We start from the raw sequence: 20,105 nt of genomic DNA on the forward strand, positions 1-20,105 counted from the left end.
CCCTTTCACTTTAATTACCGGCTGTCTGCTTTGTCCCATAGCAGGAGAGCAGAACTACTCACTACAGTAGAGCAATTTGTCAATATCCCAGGGACATAGGATGATACTTTATACCGAGTCAAGCCATGGGTCCATCTATAGCATAGGTAGGCAAACTAAGGCCCGGGGGCTGGATCCGGCCCAATCACCTTCTAAATCTGGCCTGCGGATGGTCTGGGAATGAGCGTGTTTTTACATGAGTAGAAGGTGTGCTTTTATTTAAAATGCATCTCTGGGTTATTTGTGGGGCATAGGAATTTGTTCATTTTTCTCCTTCAAAATAGTCTCGCCCCCCCATAAGGCCCCCTGCTGAAAAATTTGCTGACCCCTGATCTATAGTATTTCAGGCAGAGGACATTCTCAGACTTACTGGGAGATGCTGAGGACTCGCCCTGAGACCATCTGTATACAAAATAGATGCTCTATCACTCCATGGCCCTTGGTGAAATTCTGAGTCGACCTTCGCTCCATCTAGTTCAGTATTGTCTACCCTGATTAGCAGCAGCTCACCAGGGTTTCAGGCAGAGTTCCCTCCAAGCTCTACCCGGAGACGGTAGGGATTGAACCTGGGGATTGAACCTCTGCATACAAAACTAATGCTCAGCTACTGAGCTATGTCCCTTCCTGTTATGTACTGAAGTTCTCACCCTGGGCCAGCAGGGGGATACTGTAGATAGTTCAGGTCCACATATGCAAATAAGGGATCGAAAGTGACCTTCAGTGATTGGATAGTTACAGAAAATGGTTACTGTTGCGTTGTAGTGGAGCTCTATATAAGCAGGCTGGCTGAACCCTTCAGTTCAGTTTTGTTCTGGCCTGTGAATAAACAAGAGCTGTTTGGAGAATCGCTGTGTTCACCCACAACTTAACACTTCCCTGTTGTAAGGCACCTTCCCCAACCATGTACGGAATAGGGAGTGGATTTCCTTCTACTCTGTTCCCTCAGCATCTTCTGATTCAATATGTCTGGCATTCCACTCATCTTAAACCAAAATGCACTATACAATGCAGTCACAGCAAAGAACAAAGCACCAAAACCATGGCGTCAATTTACATGGTTTTAAGACATTGGCGGTCCATACAGGTTCTCCATAGAAAGGTTTGTGAGGCTGGTGGAAGAACTTTACTTTCTTTTCCCCTTACATATGAAAAAAAGGGAAACCAGGTTTCATCAAAGGTGTTTTCTTTTATAACCCCATCTGCAATTCTTCTGAGCCCAGTTAGTCGTTCTGAACTAGCAATATCCCAAATATTATTGAACCATGTCTCCACCTGGCATTCCACGCATCTCGAACTCTGACTGAGGATTTATATAGTTCCTTATCAAGATTTATATACCACTTCATCAAAATATATAGGCAGTTCACACAACATTGCATGCAATATTGATTAAAATGAGCAAAAGCAAGACAGACTTTAAAAACAGCAGACATAATAAAATGATCAAGACAGAGATAAACTCAGCAGATATTAAAGACAAATGTACATATTAAAAGTACATGTCTGGGAAAGGCTTGTTATGTGGCAAAGGTTGCGACTCTCCCCCCCCCCCCCCCCAGGTTGAATAAAGACACTTAGCGGCAGTATTTTAGGTTAATGGGCTAAAAAAGGCGACAACTTTATTGGTTACATATTGTGAGCAGTATTGGCTTAGGCATTGGACCTAACCGACTATATCTGACTCCTGCCCATCTGCAGGGAGTCTGGGAAGGGTTAACCACCCATAGGGGAGTCCTGCTGATGCACATCAACTAGGAGCTCCCCCAGGGTCACCAATAGGGGTCGTGCCTTAGGCCCTAGCCTCTCCAGGCTTCGGACAGGGTGACACCCCCAGAATCCTTTAACAGAATGTGGGGGGGGGGGGGAGGTGATGGTGCTACCTCCCCTCCCCTCTTCTCCAGCAATATTCCAATGCCTAACCACCAAACCTTACAAAGTTGTGATGATTTACTATGAGGTAGGCAAAAATCAAGTGGCTGGTGCCAATTTGCCAAATGAAAAAAGTCCTACCAGGCCTTTCAACAGCAACCAACCAGAGTCCACAGCAAGGTCAAAAGAGATGAAAAATCCTAAAGGGCAGGAGGGTGGGAAAACTGGAGCAGCTGGAAGCGCGAAAAGGGGAGAGCTTCCTACTGCGTCCCGCTTAAATCAAGCAGGCCACACCCCCAGACCACTCGGATTGGTTGTCTGGGCAGTGACGCAGCTGGGAATCTCCCCAATTGTGCAGGGCTGACCACACCCCTGCGCATGTGAAGGGGTCGTGAGTGCCCGCAACCCCACCTCCTTCAAAGCGGAAGTGGCTTTGAAACCTACCAACCAACCAACAACAGCATTTTTAAAAAAGAAGTCAGGCAACTCTGAAGGAAACAGCAAAGAAAAATTACGAGACTATAGCTAAAAGACAGCAGGGTTCAGTGCAATGGTGGGGAACTGTTTTGGCTCCACAAACCAAATCCTTATCAGGATCAGCCTCGTGGGCCAAATTTGACATGGCACTATTATTGCTGGTGGATGAATGCCTGGGAACCACAGCACAAAGGGCATTGCTAGCCCTACGCTCAGTGCTGTAGGGAGCGTTGATCATAGGGTTGGCAAAGCATTTTCTCCCCAGGTAGGTGATAGAGAAAAAAGCCTGCATTTTACAGGCTCCCTTTGGCTGCCAGCCAAAGAACCCACCGATCATCAGCTGCCATCAACATTACAATTTCTAGAGTGGTTTAACTTTAACTATACATGCACATTAATAAAACACTGCAAAAAAGCAATTGATTCACTTGTGAGGCTCAATAAGAGCCAGACTAATGAAACCGACAAATTGTTTGCCATGGTATACCAAATGAAAAGCGTGACCCTCTTTGCTTCCATCCCAAAAGCTCACCTTTGCTTTTCCTTCTAAGTAGTTCCGGCAGAAGTGTCGTAGATTCTCTGGGGTCACTTCATCTGCAGGCATCTTGTACTTGACATTACTTGTCAAGTTCAGGATTTGAACGGAAGGGACTTCTACCTCTGTTACCCGGAAGTACTCAATCACACGGCCATTTCTGGTTTCATCAGTATCCACAAAGATGAACATGATCTGAAGAATGAAAGAAGCAAGAAATATTTCTACCCCCTTACATCCCAGAACAGTTTCCCACCTTGGGCCCCCCCACGTTGTTCTGATTATAACCTCCATCACCCCTGACCATTGGCTATGCTGTCTGGGGACAGTGGGGCTTGTAATCCAACAGCATTTGGGGCCTCAAAATGGCTGTCCTAGACGGTGCCTGAAGACTGATTTTTATTTTATTTTATTTTACTTTATTTTATTATGAACTGCTCTGCGGTCCTCAAGTGAAAGGCAGTATAGAAATTCAAATAACAATAACAATAAGTTATTTATTTATTTATTTCATAAAAAATATACTGTTTGTAGAAAAAACTTCAACATGCATGTTTAAAATGATATCTTTATGGATGCTTTTTGTTGTATATTTCCTTGATATATTTGTTTGAAAGTGCAAGTTATAAATGTGTAAATAAATGAGTAAAATATCTACCACAGGGAACCAAGCAGAGGGCCTTCTCAGTAGTGGCACCCGCCCTGTGGAACACCCTCCTGTCAGATGTCAAACCTTTAAACAACTATATAAAGGTAAAGGTAAAGGTACCCCTGCCCGTACGGGCCAGTCTTGACAGACTCTGGGGTTGTGTGCCCATCTCACTTAAGAAGCCAGGGGCCAGCGCTGTCCGGAGACACTTCCGGGTCACGTGGCCAGCGTGACATCGCTGCTCTGGCGAGCCAGAGCCGCACACGGAAACGCCGTTTACCTTCCCGCTGGTAAGCGGTCCCTATTTATCTACTTGCACCCGGAGGTGCTTTCGAACTGCTAGGTTGGCAGGCGCTGGGACCGAGCAGCGGGAGCGCACCCCGCCGCAGGGATTCGAACCGCTGACCTTTCGATCGGCAAGTCCTAGGTGCTGAGGCTTTAACCCACAGCGCCACCTGCGTCCCCAAAAACAACTATATGACTGGGGCTATTTCTCATATTTCACGGCTGCTCGCCCCTAGTCTGTCACTTACTGACTGCCTTTGGAACTGCATTTGAACCTAGGCTTGCGAGACAATGCCAGGAATGCAAACATCTACAATGTCCTCAGACATCCAATATGTGCAATCCAGGAGAACTCCAGAAAACAACATGATACCAACCTTCCCTCTGAATTCCGAGGCAGCAGATGTATAATTGTCATAAGCTGAGCCAAACATGTCAGCGCTCTTGGCCATGAAGAGAACAATGTGATTTTCAACGGGCACGTCAAAAATCTTCACAGATGTCTGGAAAACAAAACATCAGAGCTCTCTCACAGAAGCCTGGCAACGAAGGTCGCAATCCAGAAAGAGACTGAGGGTTGTAGTCAGCTAAGCCCTACTTAGACCTGATGAAATGAATAAACCTGAATTCTTTACTGCCCCATTCAGAGGCCGCAAGTCTGTGGGACCATTTCAAAGTTTCTTGTTGGAGATATTCTAGTACAGTGGTACCTCGGGTTACATACGCTTCAGGTTACAGACTCCACTAACCCAGAAATAGTACCTCAGTTAAGAACTTTGTTGCAGGATGAGAACAGAAATCATGCTCTGGCAGAGTGGCGGCAGCAGGAGGCCCCGTTAGCTAAAGTGGTGCTTCAGGTTAAGAACAGTTTCAGGTTAAGAACGGACCTTCAGAATGAATTAAGTTCTTAACCCGAGGTACCACTGTACTGAGCTGAGCAGAGAAGTCTGGGCTATTAGGGCAAATGGGGCACAGACCCACTCATCTCAGTGTACCCTCGGTCATAGAGAATGGCCCCGGATAATCCAGGGAGCCTAATGATCGAGTAGAGACCCAAACTCAGGTCTCCCCAATCCTAATCTGAGACTCCAACCACTCAGGCAGCTCCAAACTCACCTCAAGATTATACTCTATGACTAAATCCATGGTGAATGTTTTTATTAATCCAGTAAGGTCCACTTTGTTCAGTTTGCCTTCTTCGGATGCTTCATTATGAACGGGCTTTCCCTGGAGCACAAAAAATATTCGATTTAACAATAAAGCGGGAGGTTAACATTCTCTCTCTGTTAACATTCACACGGGGAGGGCGAATCTGTGTATTCAGCTGCTGCCTTGTGCCTTTCGAGAAATGATGTTTAAAAAATGGCTGCCCTCCTGTGGCGCAATGAGTCAGTGTATCTGGCTGCTAACCAGAAGGTTGGTGGTTCGAGCCCACCCAGGGACGGCTGGGGCTAGGATTCCTGCATTTCAGGGGGTTGGACTAGATAACCCTTGGGATCCCTTCCAACTCTACAATTCTTTGATAACCATCTGCTTTGTGTGCAGAAGGTCCCAGTTTTAATCCTCGGCCTCTCCAGCTGGGGCTTGGAATGTCCCATGTCTGAAGCCCTAAGGTGTCCTGGACTACAACTTCCATCCAACACAGTCATCTCATTTTTTTAAAGAGCCACAACATTTTCCCATCGGTCAAAGCATAATGGCTGTGTTTAATCACATGACAGATAGCAGTGGCCGTTTCAACTAATGTGAAAAAGTTGCACTGCTCCCGTTTTATCCAGCTATTTAGTTGAAGCATTTCACTCCAGCAAAGAAAAAGGCTCTGTGAGATCACAAAATATCACCTCAGGCTTCAAATACAAAAGACATAGCACAAAAGGAAAGGAAATTGGGAGTTTGAAGGAAAACAACAAGTCCAGACACTAAGACCATAATGGAGTTCTTGTAACAAGCAGCTGGAAGGAATAATAATAAGAAGAAGAGTTTGGATTTGATATCCCGCTTTATCACTACCCTAAGGAGTCTCAAAGTGGCTAACAATCTCCTTTCCCTTCCTGCCCCACAACAAACACTCTGTGAGGTGAGTGAAGCTGAGAGACTTCAGAGAAATGTACTAGCCCAAGGTCACCCAGCAGCTGCATGTAGAGAAGTGGGGAATCGAACCCGGTTCACCAGATTACGAGTCCACTGCTCTTAATCACTACACCGCATTGTTCAAGGAGAGGAGAGCCAAAAGCTGCTGGCCTGTCCCTGTTCCCTTACAGCTTTTTATACATATAATGTCTTTCTGCATTGTTTCCACTACATAGGGATTCCACTGGAGAATAAGTTTAACATTAGTATATAAGATACACGTGTTAATAATACCTTTTGGAATACAACCACCATGTCTTCTCTGATGCCAAAGTCAGCAAATACCTCTTCGCTGGCTATTACTCCAAATGGAAGTTCAGGGACATCTCTTGCAGAATCATAGAAAACCTCCACAGCTCCACCTTGAAGGCTCTGTATATGGGGAGGGGGAGGGGAGAAAAACATAAGAGAAGCCCTGCTGGGTCAGTACAGTAGCCTATCTAGTACAGAATCCTGTTTTCACATTGGCCAACCAGATGTGTGTAGGAAACCCACAAGAGCCCTCTCTCCTCCTTCAGCTTCCAGCAACTGGTATTCAGAAGCATTTCTGCCTCTGACCATGGACGCAGAGTATCGCCATCACGGTTCATAGCCACTGATAGCCCTATCTTTCATGAATTTGTCTAAGCCTCCTTTAAAGTCATCTAAGAGTTGCACATCAACAACAGGATGCAACGTGAAACTCAGTGCTGAATTTGCACACAGGCTAAATCAGCTGCAGTTTAGGACCTCAGATGATAATAAATAATAATGATGATGATGATGATGATAATAATTTATTATTTCAGTTACAGATAGGTAGCCGTGTTGGTCTGCCATAGTCAAAACAAAATAAAAGAAAAAAATTCCTTCCAGTAGCACCTTAAAGACCAACTAAGTTAGTTCTAGGTATGAGCTTTCGTGTGCATGCACACTTCTTCAGATACACTGAAACAGAAGTCACCAGACCCTTCTATATAGTGAGAAGGTGGGGAGGGGTATTACTCAGAAGGGTGGTGGGAATGGGTGATTGGCAGATAGCTGTGATGAGCCTGTTGACGACTCTTAACGACTGCAATAGGTCTTACAGGAAAAAGCAAGGGGTGAGAAGGTGAAAAATGGCTTTGTCATGTATAATGAGATAAGAATCCAATGTCTTTGTTCAGACCAGGTCTCTCCATGGTTTTAAGTTTGGTAATAAGTTGCAATTCAGCAGCTTCTCTTTCCAGTCTATTTCTGAAATTCCTTTGTAATAGCACAGCTACTTTGAGATCTTGTATAGAATGTCCTGGGAGATTGAAGTGTTCTCCTACTGGTTTCTCTGTCTTGTGATTCCTGATGTCGGATTTATGTCCGTTTATCCTTTGGCGTAAGGTTTGGCCTGTTTGTCCAATATAGAGAGCTGAAGGACACTGTTGGCATTTGATGGCATACACAATGTTAGACGATGAGCAATTAAATAGTCCCGAGATGGTATGTGTGATGTTGTTGGGGCCAGTAATGGTGTTGTCCGGGTGTATGTGGCAGCAAAGTTGGCATCTGGGTTTATTGCAGGCTCTGGTGCCAGTGTCTGTGTTAAGTCTGGTAGTAGTATTATTGTGGGTTAGGAGTTGTTTAAGATTGGGTGGCTGTCTGTAGGCAATGAAAGGTCTTCCTCCCAGAGCTTGAGAAAGAGAACTGTCATTGTCCAGGAGAGGTTGTAGATCTCTGATGATGCGTTGTACTGTTTTAACTTGGGAGCTGTATGTGATGACTATAGGTGTTCTGTTATTTTCTTTTTTGGGTCTGTCTTGCAGCAAGTTCTCTCTGGGTATCAGTCTGGCTACAGACAGCCACCCAATCTTAAACAACTCCTAACCCACAATAATACTACTACCAGACTTAATACAGACACTGGCACCAGAGCCTGCAATAAACCCAGATGCCAACTTTGCTGCAGTCAACCTATTGCAGTCGTTAAGAGTCGTCAACAGGCTCATCACAGCTATCTGCCAATCACCCATTCCCACCACCCTTCTGAGTAATACCCCTCCCCACCTTCTCACTATATAGAAGGGTCTGGTGACTTCTGTTTCAGTGTATCTGAAGAAGTGTGCATGCACACAAAAGCTCATACCTAGAACTAACTTAGTTGGTCTTTAAGGTGCTACTGGAAGGAATTTTTTTCTTTTATTTTGTTTTAATTTATTATTTGTACCCCGCCCATCTGGCTGAGTTTCCCCAACCACTCTAGGTGGCTTCCAACAAAGATTAAAAATACATTAAAATGTCACACATTAAAAACTTCCCTGAACAGGGTGCCTTCAGATGTCTTCTAAATGTCAGGTAATTGCTTATCTCTTTGACATCTGATGGGAGGGTGTTCCACAGGGTGGGCGCCACTACTGAGAAGGCCCTCTGCCTGGTTCCCTGTAACTTGGCTTCTCGCAGTGAGGGAACCGCCAGAAGGCCCTCGGCACTGGACCTCAGTGTCCGGGTAGAACGATGGACGTGGAGACGCTCCTTCAGGTATACAGGACCAAGGCCATTTAGGGCTTTAAAGGTCAGCACCAACACTTTGAATTGTGCTCAGAAATGTACTGGGAGCCAATGTAGGTCTTTTAAGTGTTATGTGGTCTCGGCTGCCACCCCCCAGTCACCAGTCTAGCTGCCGCATTCTGGATTAGTTGTAGTTTCCGGGTCACCTTCAAAGGTAGCCCCACATAGAGCGCATTGCAGTAGTCCAAGCGGGAGATAACTAGAGTAACTAGATGTTACTATGTGGTGTGGTTTTTTTGCTAAATTTCATGGTACTCGAGGTGGGGTCTGACCAAGGTACTATTATTTCCCTTGATCTGAACACTACACCATCGTTAATTGCATTAGCTCTTTTTGCTGCTGCATCACATCAATTCCCATCCACAATAGTTTACCTTAAAAAAGCCAATCACCACCAAATCATCTGAGTCTATGAAGGTTTTGGCCTGGTCTGTGCTATTAAGAAGTATAGTACTGAGTCCTGTTTGCCTCCTGACCCATGTAACGAAGGCAGAAGCCTCTCTAACTCCTGTAAAGAAAAGAAAAGAAGAAGAAGAATCAACAGGTTTATCAGCAGGAATGATACAATCACCAGAATCATTAAACAATCAATCCCTCTTTCCCACAGGACACTAATAAATGTAGTTCTGTGATGCGAATAGTGGATCTCTTTATAATCCTCAGCACCCTTCACAAACTACAATTCCGAGGATTCTTTGGGGCAGCCATGGCTGTTTAAAGTGGCATGTGAGTGCTTTAAATGTGTGGTTCAGATGGGGCCCAATGTCCCACATGTCCCGACTTGCCCTTTCACAAATCCAAACAGAGCACTTTAAGAGAGTTTAACTGAGTAGTGGGGAGCCTCAGACCAGGAGTCTGAATGCGGCCCCCCAGATCTCTCTATCTGGCCCTCAGGACTGTCCCACCTCTCACAGGTCCTGTTTTGCACCCTTGAGTGTTTTTGCCTGGCTGGAATATGTCACTGAACTCTAACAGTGCCTGTTGGTTGCCTGGATGGAAGACAGGGAGAGAGGGGTGTAGAAACGAGTCTAAATGTAAATATTCACATTCATTGCTCCGCCCACTTTTAACTCTGACTCCTTCCACCACTGGCATGGCATGTGTCCCACAGAAGATTGCCCAGAAGGAAACGTGATCCTTGGGCTGAAATAGGTTCCCCATTCCTGGCTTAACTAATGCACGATTGTGACTTTCCTGTGTAATTGGATGTGCTGCCAATTAGCTGCCTAATCACCAGCTTTCACGTCTGTTCAGGTTTGTTCAGGTCAAGCCACTCTCTTTATTATTATTATTATTTAAAGAAAACCCAGAAAAGAGCACGTCCTGATGTGATTTACATGGCAAATCTGGAAAACACCGTTCAGCCCGCGCCCCAACCCTGCACAAAATATCGACTAGCAATTTAATCCAGAATGATTTCAGGATCATTCCACAGTTTATTGAGCAGGCTGCCTAATTTGAATTAGGTGTCAGAAGCAAAACCCATATGTTTTTCTGCTAAACAAAAGGGGAAATAAAAAGGTGCTGAGAAGCAGTGCATGAGCTGTTCAGTGCTGAAGCTGAGCTTTCCCCAGTGGCAAGGAATCCAAAGTTTTAACTCCTGAAAATCCATCTGCTTAAATTGAAAGCGTTGTGGTGTTTGCCTCCTAGGTGGGTCATTAAAGGTAAAGGTAAAGGTACCCCTGCCCGTACGGGCCAGTCTTGACAGACTCTGGGGTTGTGCGCCCATCTCACTTAAGAGGCCAGGGGCCAGCGCTGTCCGGAGACACTTCCGGGTCACGTGGCCAGCGTGACATCGCTGCTCTGGCCAGAGCCAGAGCCAGAGCCGCACACGGAAACGCCGTTTACCTTCCCGCTGGTAAGCGGTCCCTATTTATCTACTTGCACCCGGAGGTGCTTTCGAACTGCTAGGTTGGCAGGCGCTGGGACCGAGCAGCGGGAGCGCACCCCGCCGCAGGGATTCAAACTGCCGACCTTTCAATCGGCAAGTCCTAGGCGCTGAGGCTTTAACCCACAGCGCCACCCTAGGTGGGTCATTAGGAAAGGGTTAAATGAGTGAGAATGTGATTGGCCAGTGGGGAGTAAAAGTTAGAGTGGGAGGTTTTGAAAGTCAGTTGAGGTTTGGGAGTTGAAGAAGGAAGAGGGGAGGATTAGGTGTGGGTTGGTAGAGTTATATTGTGAGAGAGTGAGAGGAATTGTTAGGTGGAGTCAGATAGATAGCTGGGGATAATCAGTTTGAAGTTGTTAGGAACTAAGATTAAGAAACTGTCAAGAATAACTAACTGAAACCACAAGCATGTTCCTGCACTTAAAAATAAACTTGAGTATTTGTTTATGTTAACAACTGTCTGGACTCCGTGTGTCCCTGTGAGAAACGGGGTGGTGGCAGCGGAAAAAGCAATCTCAGTGGTGGCACAGGGTCAATAGACCGTCAAACGTCCAGGGGCCCTGTGCGATCGCCACAGCGGTTTTTAAAGATTGGACCAAATGAGACCCTGCAACAAAATGTTGCAGCATGGAGATTGCAGCCACTGTGTTTCATTCCCCCCTCTCCTCATTCCAACACTAACAACCTCCGAAGGGCCAGGAATTCCCCATCTCTGGAGTATGCGGGCATCTGGTGATGCTGGCAGACGACATGTTCAGAGTGTGCTTTTTGTGAGCAAAGATTTATGTCCCTGCTATGAAAAGTGAGCATTTTCACCCCATTTCATAGACACACACAACCCAACTGTTCCCAATGCAGTGGGCATATTTTGTGGGGGATGAAGTGTTTTGTGAAACTGTCTCCTTTCCACCCAGCCCTAAATGCCCCTGTCCTTATTCAACACTCTTGCATGTGCTCAAATTTATTAAGTTTTGAAATGATTCCATTGTATGCTTGAGAGCTGGGCACATGCTCCCCCTTGTGAGCAAACAGGCTTATTTGCAGCTGCGTATGGGTTTACCTTTGCAATCAACGGGGTTTTTCCTGTCACCACCTACAAAAAACTTCAGGGTCGGATATTCCAGGATGCCGAATTCCTTTTTTAAGTCTTTCTGATCGGTCACATCCACTTTGCCAAATCGGATATCCACAGATTCCTTCTTCAACTGTTCTGCAGCTTTGGCAAACTCTGCAGCCAAGCTCTGAGAAGGTCCAGATAACGGGATGTCTGGGGAAAACCAAGACAAAGAAAAGCAGTTGCTTATCCACATTGGCTAGGAGGCCCCTTACACAGAAGAACAGAAGAACAACGGCCTGTCTAGTCCAGCTTCCTGTTCCCACAACAGCCAATCACATGCCCGTATGAAGCCCATAATCAGCACCATCACCATCACCAGGGCCAGATTTAGGTTTGATGAGGCCCTAAGCTACTGAAGGCAATGGGGCCCTTTATATGTCCAGCTGTCCTTTGTCAACAAGTTTTCACTGTTTTTTTGTGTTGAATATATGCTATTTGGTAATTTATGGACCTAATAGGTATCCAAAGCCATTTGCACATAACAAAGTATGTATTTTATCAATGTAATTGTTGAACTGAAGTACAATTAAGAAGAAGTATATTAAAAATGAGCAAACCAGTGATATTTCAGGGAGCAGGCTAGTAGGCAGGGCTCATTACTTATATCATAGGAGCCTACACAACACAAAACACTGTTGCTGTATGTAGGTTTTATTTTTTATCTTATATTTTGGAAATGTACACCCAGGTTTTTTTTCCTTTAAATTTTTTTGGGGGCCCCCAAGAGAGTGGGGCACTAAGCTATAGCTTGTTTCGATCATACGTAAATCCGACACTGATCACCACAGAAGAGAATAGGTTTGTGTACAAGTTGCATATGCTAATGTATATTTATAGATGCAAATTTAGAAAGAACTATGCTAATGTAAACAGAATTACAGTACATCTTCATAGTGGGAAGAACTGTGACCAGGTGAAGAGTGTGTTTTTGCTATTTCTTTAATTCATTTACTTAGCAAGATTTATATACTGCTTAAACAAATAATAATAATCTCTAAGCAGTTTATATATTATATTGTGAACTGCCTTGAGCTCTACAGATGTAGGGCTGTGTACAAATTTCAACGATAATAAATACATTAATAAATACATTAATAAAACAATGCAAAATATTCATTGAATATAATAATAAAGCAGGCTTTAAAAGCAGTAGATGTCTTAAATGTATCATAGATAATATCAACATTAAAAAAAATGTACACAATAAAATCAGGTGTCTGGGTAGGTTTGCCTTTAAAAAGTTTTTAGTGGCTATTGAAAACAGTGCAATGAAGGCTCTGCCTAATACCAGCAGGCAGGGAGTTCCAGAGGAAAGGAGTTGTTGTTGTTGTTGTTGTTTAGTCGTTTAGTCGTGTCCGACTCTTCGTGACCCCATGGACCAGAGAACGCCAGGCACTCCTGTCCTCCTCTGCCCCCCGCAGCTTGGTCAGACTCATGCTGGTAACCTCGAAAACACTATCCAACCATCTCGTCCTCTGTCGCCCCCTTCTCCTTGTGCCCTCCATCTTTCCCAACATCAGAGTCTTCTCCAGGGAGTCTTCTCTTCTCATGAGGTGGCCAAAGTACTGGAGCCTCAGCTTCACAATCTGTCCTTCCAGTGAGCACTCAGGGCTGATTTCCTTCAGAATGGAGAGGTTTGATCTTCTTGTAGTCCATGGGACTCTCAAGAGTCTCCTCCAGCACCATAATTCAAAAGCATCCATTCTTCGGCGATCAGCCTTCTTTATGGTCCAGCTCTCACTTCCATACATCACTACTGGGAAAACCATAGCTTTAACTATACGGACCTTTGTTGGCAAGGTGATGTCTCTACTTCTCAGAAGTAGAGAGGAAAGGAGCTGCAGAACTAAAAGACTGATCTGCCACAAATACAACACAAACATTACATGGCATGTGTAATAGAGCCAGTAAGTATGGATGGGAAACATCTGCGATGCAACAAGACTTCAATTACTGTGTACTGTAGCAGGGATGTTCCAATGAAATTGATTGTTGGGAGATCCAGGACAGACAAAAGGAAATGCTTTTTCATAGGAAGTTAATCCCTATGGAAATCCCACTCACAAGGAGTAGGGATGGCCACTAATCTGGATGGCTTTGAAGAGGATTAGGCAAATTCCTGGGCAACAAAGCTATAAGATCCAGAATTGCTGATTGCCGAAGAATGGATGCTTTTGAATTATGGTGCTGGAGGAGACTCTTGAGAGTCCCATGGACTGCAAGAAGATCAAACCTATCCATTCTGAAGGAAATCAGCTCTGGGTGCTCACTGGAAGGATAGATTGTGAAGCTGAGGCTCCAATACTTTGGCCACCTCATGAGAAGAGAAGACTCCCTTGAAAAGACCCTGATGTTGGGAAAGATGGAGGGCACAAGGAGAAGGGGACGACAGAGGACGAGATGGTTGGACAGTGTTCTCAAAGCTACTAGCATGAGTTTGACCAAACTGTGGGAGGCATTGAAAGACAGGAGTGCCTGGCGTGCTCTGGCCCATGGGGTCACGAAGAGTCGGACATGACTAAATGACTAAACAACAACATCAGGTTATCAGACCGTTACAAAATGAATGAAAATAACACAAAGCAACATTGACAGAGGTTTAGCTCAGGCCCAAATAAAGTACAATGTAAAACGAGCTTTAAAATGCCAAATTTTCCCTGGCAGATCACAGCATGCCCTTTTGGCGATGAAATATTTGACTAGTAGTAGTCACAATGACAAGATTACGTCCACTTCATGAGCCAGAGTGATTCTGTTACCCTACAAAGGGGGTCTGGAAATGACACCGGTCCTCTTTAACCAAATAAAGACAGCAGCGTCATGGAAAGAGTTCAGATTTATTGCAGACTGCAGTAAGAATAAATGATCCAGAGGAATTCTCCAAATTCTGTACGCCGGACGCAAAATTCAAGGCACTTTTATAACATTCTCTTTACATGATTAGCCCATGAGTGATCCCTTTCAGCAATATAATTGTATAAAATGTAAAGGTAAAGGGACCCCTGACCATTAGGTCCAGTCGTGGCCGACTCTGGGGTTGCGGTGCTCATCTCGCTTTATTGGCCGAGGGAGCCGGCGTACAGCTTCCAGGTCATGTGGTCATGTGATTCTGACTCAACAGTGTGAAAACATAAAGGGGCCTTGATCCTTAATTGACTCAATTGACAGAGATAATCTGATTGACACTGGACATCTCTGGCTTTGAGATTTAACGAACGTTACATCAAGTGTGTAAAACAAATGCATTAAAAATCTCTGTTTAGCTAGGTATCTGCTTTTTGTTAAAACTAAGTAGCAAGCTGGCAGAGCTTCAAGGCCAAGGCAGCACTGAATTCCTTGCAAAATAAGCAGGCAGGAGAGAGATGGCTTTATTTCCAACACATTTCCAGTACAGGGCAGTGGCAAATATATGTTGTGGTTGTTGAGTCAGAATCACAGAGTTGGAAGTTTAAGCATTTTCTCCTTGTAAACCCCCCCCCCCCGCCACCTGCAAATAGAAGATGCATTTTTGTGTTTTCGCTAACAAACAGGGCCTCTCTTATCAGCTCTGCATAGCAGAATGAAACCAGCCTTCAACTTCAAAGCCAGGACAACAATAAATTTTCCTGATCCAGACAAGTCTTCATGTAAGAGATAGCAGAAAAGCAACATTTTGTATGGGACAGAAGAATAGTGAATTTATAAGCTTTGATTAGTAAAACTTTGACAGTAAGAGCTGTTCGACAGAGGAACAGTCTCCCTCAGGAGGTTGTGTTCGTGAACGTAGCAGGCCGTGGTCAGTTGTGTATCAGAAACATGTTCTGTGACAGAGGATGTACCGTAATTGCATAGGGGTTTGCGCACTGTGGATTCTGACATACAGTGGACGCTTGGGTTGCGAACGTGATCCATGCGGAATGCACGTTCGCAACCCACAGCGTTCGAAACCCGCGTCTGCACACGCACAGGTTGCGATTTGGCACTTCTGCATGTGTGCAAAGTGTGATTTAGTGCTTCTGTGCATGTGTGACCGCCGAAACCCAGAAGTAACCCGTTCCAGTACTTCTGGGTTTCGGCGGTCTGTAACCTGAAAAAACGCAACCTGAAGTGGCTGTATCCCAAGGTATGATTGTACTTCCTGGGCCACAACACCCACCTGGGTCCCAGGTGAGGACACCCAGGCATCAACTCTGTATTCCAGTTCTCAGGCTGATGAGCAGGAGAGAGCGAATGCTGGACTCAGATGCAGAAGAGTTCTTTTAACCACAGAGCCCCTCCTTTCCTTTCTCTTTAAACTGACCTTAGGAGCACGCAGCCATTAAAATAAGACCCCTTCCAACCAAGACCCTCTAGATTTTGCTGGCCTCCAGCTCCCATTAGCCCAGCCAGCATGACCAATGGTCACAGCATCCTCTGCAACAGCGGGGGAGAAGGCTGAGCTAGCATAGAAAGTTATGGCTCATTACAGCCATCTGAATGCAGAAATAAATAACTTTCCTATATTTATTCCTCAAGACACCGTATTATGTAACTGTCCCATCCGAAACCAGCATGGGACAGTCACTTTCATTAAACTTTTGATAAATGGCTAGAAGGTTTTAATCTGTTCATCTTAACATGCCGATCAGTTGCAAATACCCGAAACATTTATTTCCATCATAATTACCAGGAGACCTCCATTAATCATCCTCTAGCCTGCCACAGCCATCAGCCGCCTTGAAATAATACCCAGCAGCCTCCTTGGAACATTAATTATTTCATCTAATGTCTTCTATGGCATTCAATAGAGAAGAGAACTCAAACAGAAGACTTTTGATCCTTGCCTGTTAGGCTTTTATGTAACCACGTTTGGGGGTGGGGATATTCAAGAATCATGGATCTTAGGGCAATTTGTGCATGGAGTCCCAATCAGGGCAGCCCAATCTATTTTGCCCAATCTATTATGCTACTTAGGCAAATGGCAACATGCAGAAGCTGGCATTAATAGCAGTTGGCTCCCATTTTCACACAGAGTCAGTGTGATGTAGCATTTAGAGCAGAGTTTCCCAAATTAGGGTCTCCAGTTGTTTTTGGACTTCAACTCCCATCATTCCTAGCTAGCAGGACCAGTGGTCAGAGATGATGGAAACTGTAGTCCAAAAACAGCTGGAGACCCAAGTCTGGGAAATCCTCAGGTGCTCCCATAACAGCTAAGGTGATGAGCCAAGTTTGTGATCAGACTTTGGTGAAAGCGGAAAAGGCGCACTTGTGGCTGGAAGACATGAATGACCGAGGTGTTCCCGTCGATTGCAACATGCTGCGAGAAAAAGCTTTTGACCTGTACGCACTGTTCAAACCTCTTATCGAAGAGGGGAGGCCTTGTGATGAGAAGGAGTTCAAAGCCAGCCAAGGTTGGCTCAACAGCTTCAACCTGAAAAACGGGCACAGCCTTGGTGAGGCTGCGCCCGCCAATAAACAATAGGCAAAACCCTACTCCAAACAGTTAAAGAAACTGATAGAAGAAAAGGGATATCTCCTCAAACAAGTTTTCAACGCTGGCGAGATGGGGTTCTTCTGGAAGAAAATGCCCAGCCGCACATACATTTCGAAAGCAGAAAGACAGGCGGCCCAAGACCATGTGATGTTGTTTTGTTGCAACGTGGCTGGGCATTTAATAAAGCCTGGCTTGCCCTTGGGTCTGCAAATCCTCATGCCCAGTGTGGTGTAGTGGTTAAGAGCGGTAGTCTCATAATCTGGGGAACCGGGTTTGCATCTCCGCTCCTCCACATGCAGCTGCTGGGTGACCTTGGGCTAGTCACACTTCTCTGAAGTCTCTCAGCCCCACTCATCTCACAGAGTGGTTGTTGTGGGGGAGGAAGGGAAAGGAGAATGTTAGCCGCTTTGAGACTCCTTCGGGTAGTGATAAAGCGGGATATCAAATCCAAACTCTTCAAACTCTTCTAAAAGGCAAGGACAAACACCTCCTGCCTGTGTTCTGGTAATAGAGCAAAAAGGCTTGGGTGATGGCAGCAATATTCCTGGATTGGTTCCACCGATGCTTCGTTCCAGAAGTCAAGCAGTACCTCGAAGAGAAAGGAATCGACTTTAAGGTGTTGCTGATTGTCAATGATGCTCCCGGCCACCCCAAGAGAGTCCGGTTTGCTCATAGCGATGTCGAAGTTGTTTTTCTGTCCCACAGCTCCCCCTCCGTCATCCAGCCTCTCCACCAAGGCGTAGTTCGCTGCTTCAAGGCCAAATACACGAGTCTTATGTTCTCGCGGGTCTGCAACGCTATGGACGCTGATCCCAGTCTCAATGTGGCTGAGCGTTGGAAATCTTTCAACGTCGCCGACTGCATAAAGGAATCCGGCCATAAGTATAGTGTGTTGAACCTATGGTCAGAGAGACCCAGGTTCAGATCACCTACTCAGCCATGAGACTCACTGGGTGGCCTTGGGCCAGTCACTAATCTCTCAACCTAACCTACCTCACAGGGTTGTTGTAAGGATAACACCAGGGGGAGAACCATGTATGCTGGTCTGAGAGGCCTGCAGGTAGATGAAAAAGAAGAAGAGTTTGGATGTGATATCCCGCTTTATCACTACCCGAAGGAGTCTCAAAGTGGCTAACATTCTCCTTTCCCTTCCTCCCCCACAACAAACACTCTGTGAGGTGAGTGGGGCTGAGAGACTTCAAAGAAGTGTGACTAGCCCAAGGTCACCCAGCGGCTGCATGTGGAGGAGCGGAGACGCGAACCCGGTTCACCAGATTACGAGTCTACCACTCTTAACCACTATACCACACCGGCTATCTCCACTGGTAGGGTTGGATCAAAATATAATAATAATAATAATAATAATAATAATAATAATAAATTCCTAAGCATATAATTCAGCTGGTTAAAGTGATGCATCATTAGAAAATATGGATGGGGAACTTTTTCAGCCTGAGGGCCACAATCCCTCATTCCGGGGGCCACATACCTGTGGTGGCCATGGGAACAATCGGTGTAGTCAGACATGCACAACTTTCCAACCTCTACCCAGGCAAGCAAGAGGTTTTATCACCATTTGAGGACACATACCAGCCTAGCGAAATTGCTAGATCAGGGCACGTACCCAAGCCAGCGAAGGGCGTAGCTTCTGGGGCATGGCCTGGGCAGAGTCTTAAGGGCCTGATAGAGAGAGGGCTGCATTCAAGAATTATCTGCAGAAATACTGCAAAGTTTATGAATGTTAAAATGATGTTGGATATAAAAATAAGATGGCATTAGTGATATGGTGTTAAAAATATGCAAAAATGTAATAGAAAAAGGGTGAAAGGTCAAAGTTATATTATGTCAAAAGCAAATAATATGTTAAGGGTGTTTAAATATAAGGAGGAAAGATCAGAGACATAATAGAAGGGATCTTAATAATTTGAAATGAGGTTTGAAAGAGGGTAAGGATTTGCTGTACCTGATTGGACAAAGAGGAACACAAAAAAAGGGAGGTGTGAGGAAGTCAAGAAAGAAGGTTAATTAAGTATGAATATAAAAGTTGGTGTTTTTATTTTTTGTTAATCTGATTGGTGTGATTTTTTTCTGTACTTTTTTTGTTTTTTATCTCTTCTTTTCAAAGTGTATTGTTGACTATGTTTGTTCTTCTTTATTATTGTTGTTGTTATGTGTTCTCTTGTTTCTAAAAGTTTAATAAATATATTTGTCAGAGCTGCCTCTAGGTCCCAGCTCACAGAGGACCAACGCTAGGCTGTCGTAATGTCCAAAAGTCTTTATTGAAGTTCAATTTCCATTTCAAAGCCGCAGCGCGCAGCCCTACATCTTAAACCCTAGATCGGCGAAGTCCCATCTGAATCTCCTCCCCTCTTACACCAGTTTAAGATCCTAGCCCTGCTCCACCTTTTCCGCTGCTCTCTTCTCCTCTGGGTCCTCCTGTCCGCTGGGGCATTCCCCTTTCTGGACTCCTCAGACGCTGAGTCGCTTAGCTCCTCCCCCTGCCTCCGGCGGGCTTTAGGACCCGGTTCCCAATCCTCATTCTCTGCTGTCCCACGCTCCTGTACATTTGAACTTGCCTCTCGCGCCAACCCAGTGACCTTCCTCCTGACCGTTACACTACTTCTGTCACTGCTTCCCTCTTCCGGGATACTGGCCGGATCTGACCTCCCCTCCGTTGTCTGACTCTCCGATGAAGGCGTGGTCAGCCCTGACTCCTCTCCTCTCCCTGCTGGGGGAGACGCTACTCCCGATACCTGTGACTCTTCCCCCCACTATGCTCTGGTGGGGAAGCTGGTCCTGATTTCCAACTGCTGCTCTGGGAGTCCCCGCTGGCCGCTTGCTTCTGGGGTGTCCCCCTTGGGACCCCCCCTTGCCCTGGCCACCTGCGCCCCCTTCTGTGAATCTTCCGATTCGCTGGAGAGGCTCATGGAATCTCTCGGGCCACTGTCATCTTCTCCTACGCTGCCCTCAGATTCTTCCCCTTCGCTCTCCATCTCCCCTCTTCCCTGTGCTTCTGCTCCTGAACCCCTGACAATATTTTTTTTAAAAAAAAAGAGAGAGAGAGGGCTGCATTCAGACCCTCGGCCTGAGGTTCCCTGCCCCATCCCATGATGAAAGCTTATCTTGCTGCACCCTGAGCTCCTTGAG

At 45.5% G+C, this 20,105-nt stretch overlaps 2 protein-coding genes across 2 annotated transcripts in view; one reads left to right on the forward strand and one right to left on the reverse strand.

The window, feature by feature from the left end:
• LOC307202710 (pancreatic secretory granule membrane major glycoprotein GP2-like) overlaps positions 1 to 11,819 on the reverse strand; it is a gene marked incomplete at its 5' end in the record, with an annotated part of 36,816 nt that extends 24,997 nt beyond the window's left edge. The window contains 6 exons of the mRNA XM_079952877.1: positions 2,918 to 3,115; positions 4,232 to 4,357; positions 4,971 to 5,081; positions 6,219 to 6,356; positions 11,487 to 11,656; positions 11,783 to 11,819. Of these exons, the coding sequence (XP_079809003.1) occupies positions 2,918 to 3,115; positions 4,232 to 4,357; positions 4,971 to 5,081; positions 6,219 to 6,356; positions 11,487 to 11,656; positions 11,783 to 11,819 (780 nt within the window). The remainder of the gene's footprint in view (positions 1 to 2,917; positions 3,116 to 4,231; positions 4,358 to 4,970; positions 5,082 to 6,218; positions 6,357 to 11,486; positions 11,657 to 11,782) is intronic.
• A 1,107-nt stretch (positions 11,820 to 12,926) lies between these two features.
• LOC307202711 (uncharacterized protein) overlaps positions 12,927 to 20,105 on the forward strand; it is a 98,857-nt gene continuing 91,678 nt past the window's right edge. Inside the window, exon 1 of the mRNA XM_079952878.1 lies at positions 12,927 to 12,946. Within this exon, the coding sequence (XP_079809004.1) occupies positions 12,941 to 12,946 (6 nt within the window). The 5' untranslated portion in view covers positions 12,927 to 12,940. The remainder of the gene's footprint in view (positions 12,947 to 20,105) is intronic.

The sequence above is a fragment of the Podarcis cretensis genome, assembly GCF_951804945.1.
Source record: "Podarcis cretensis genome assembly, chromosome: 14".
NCBI lineage: Eukaryota > Metazoa > Chordata > Lepidosauria > Squamata > Lacertidae > Podarcis > Podarcis cretensis.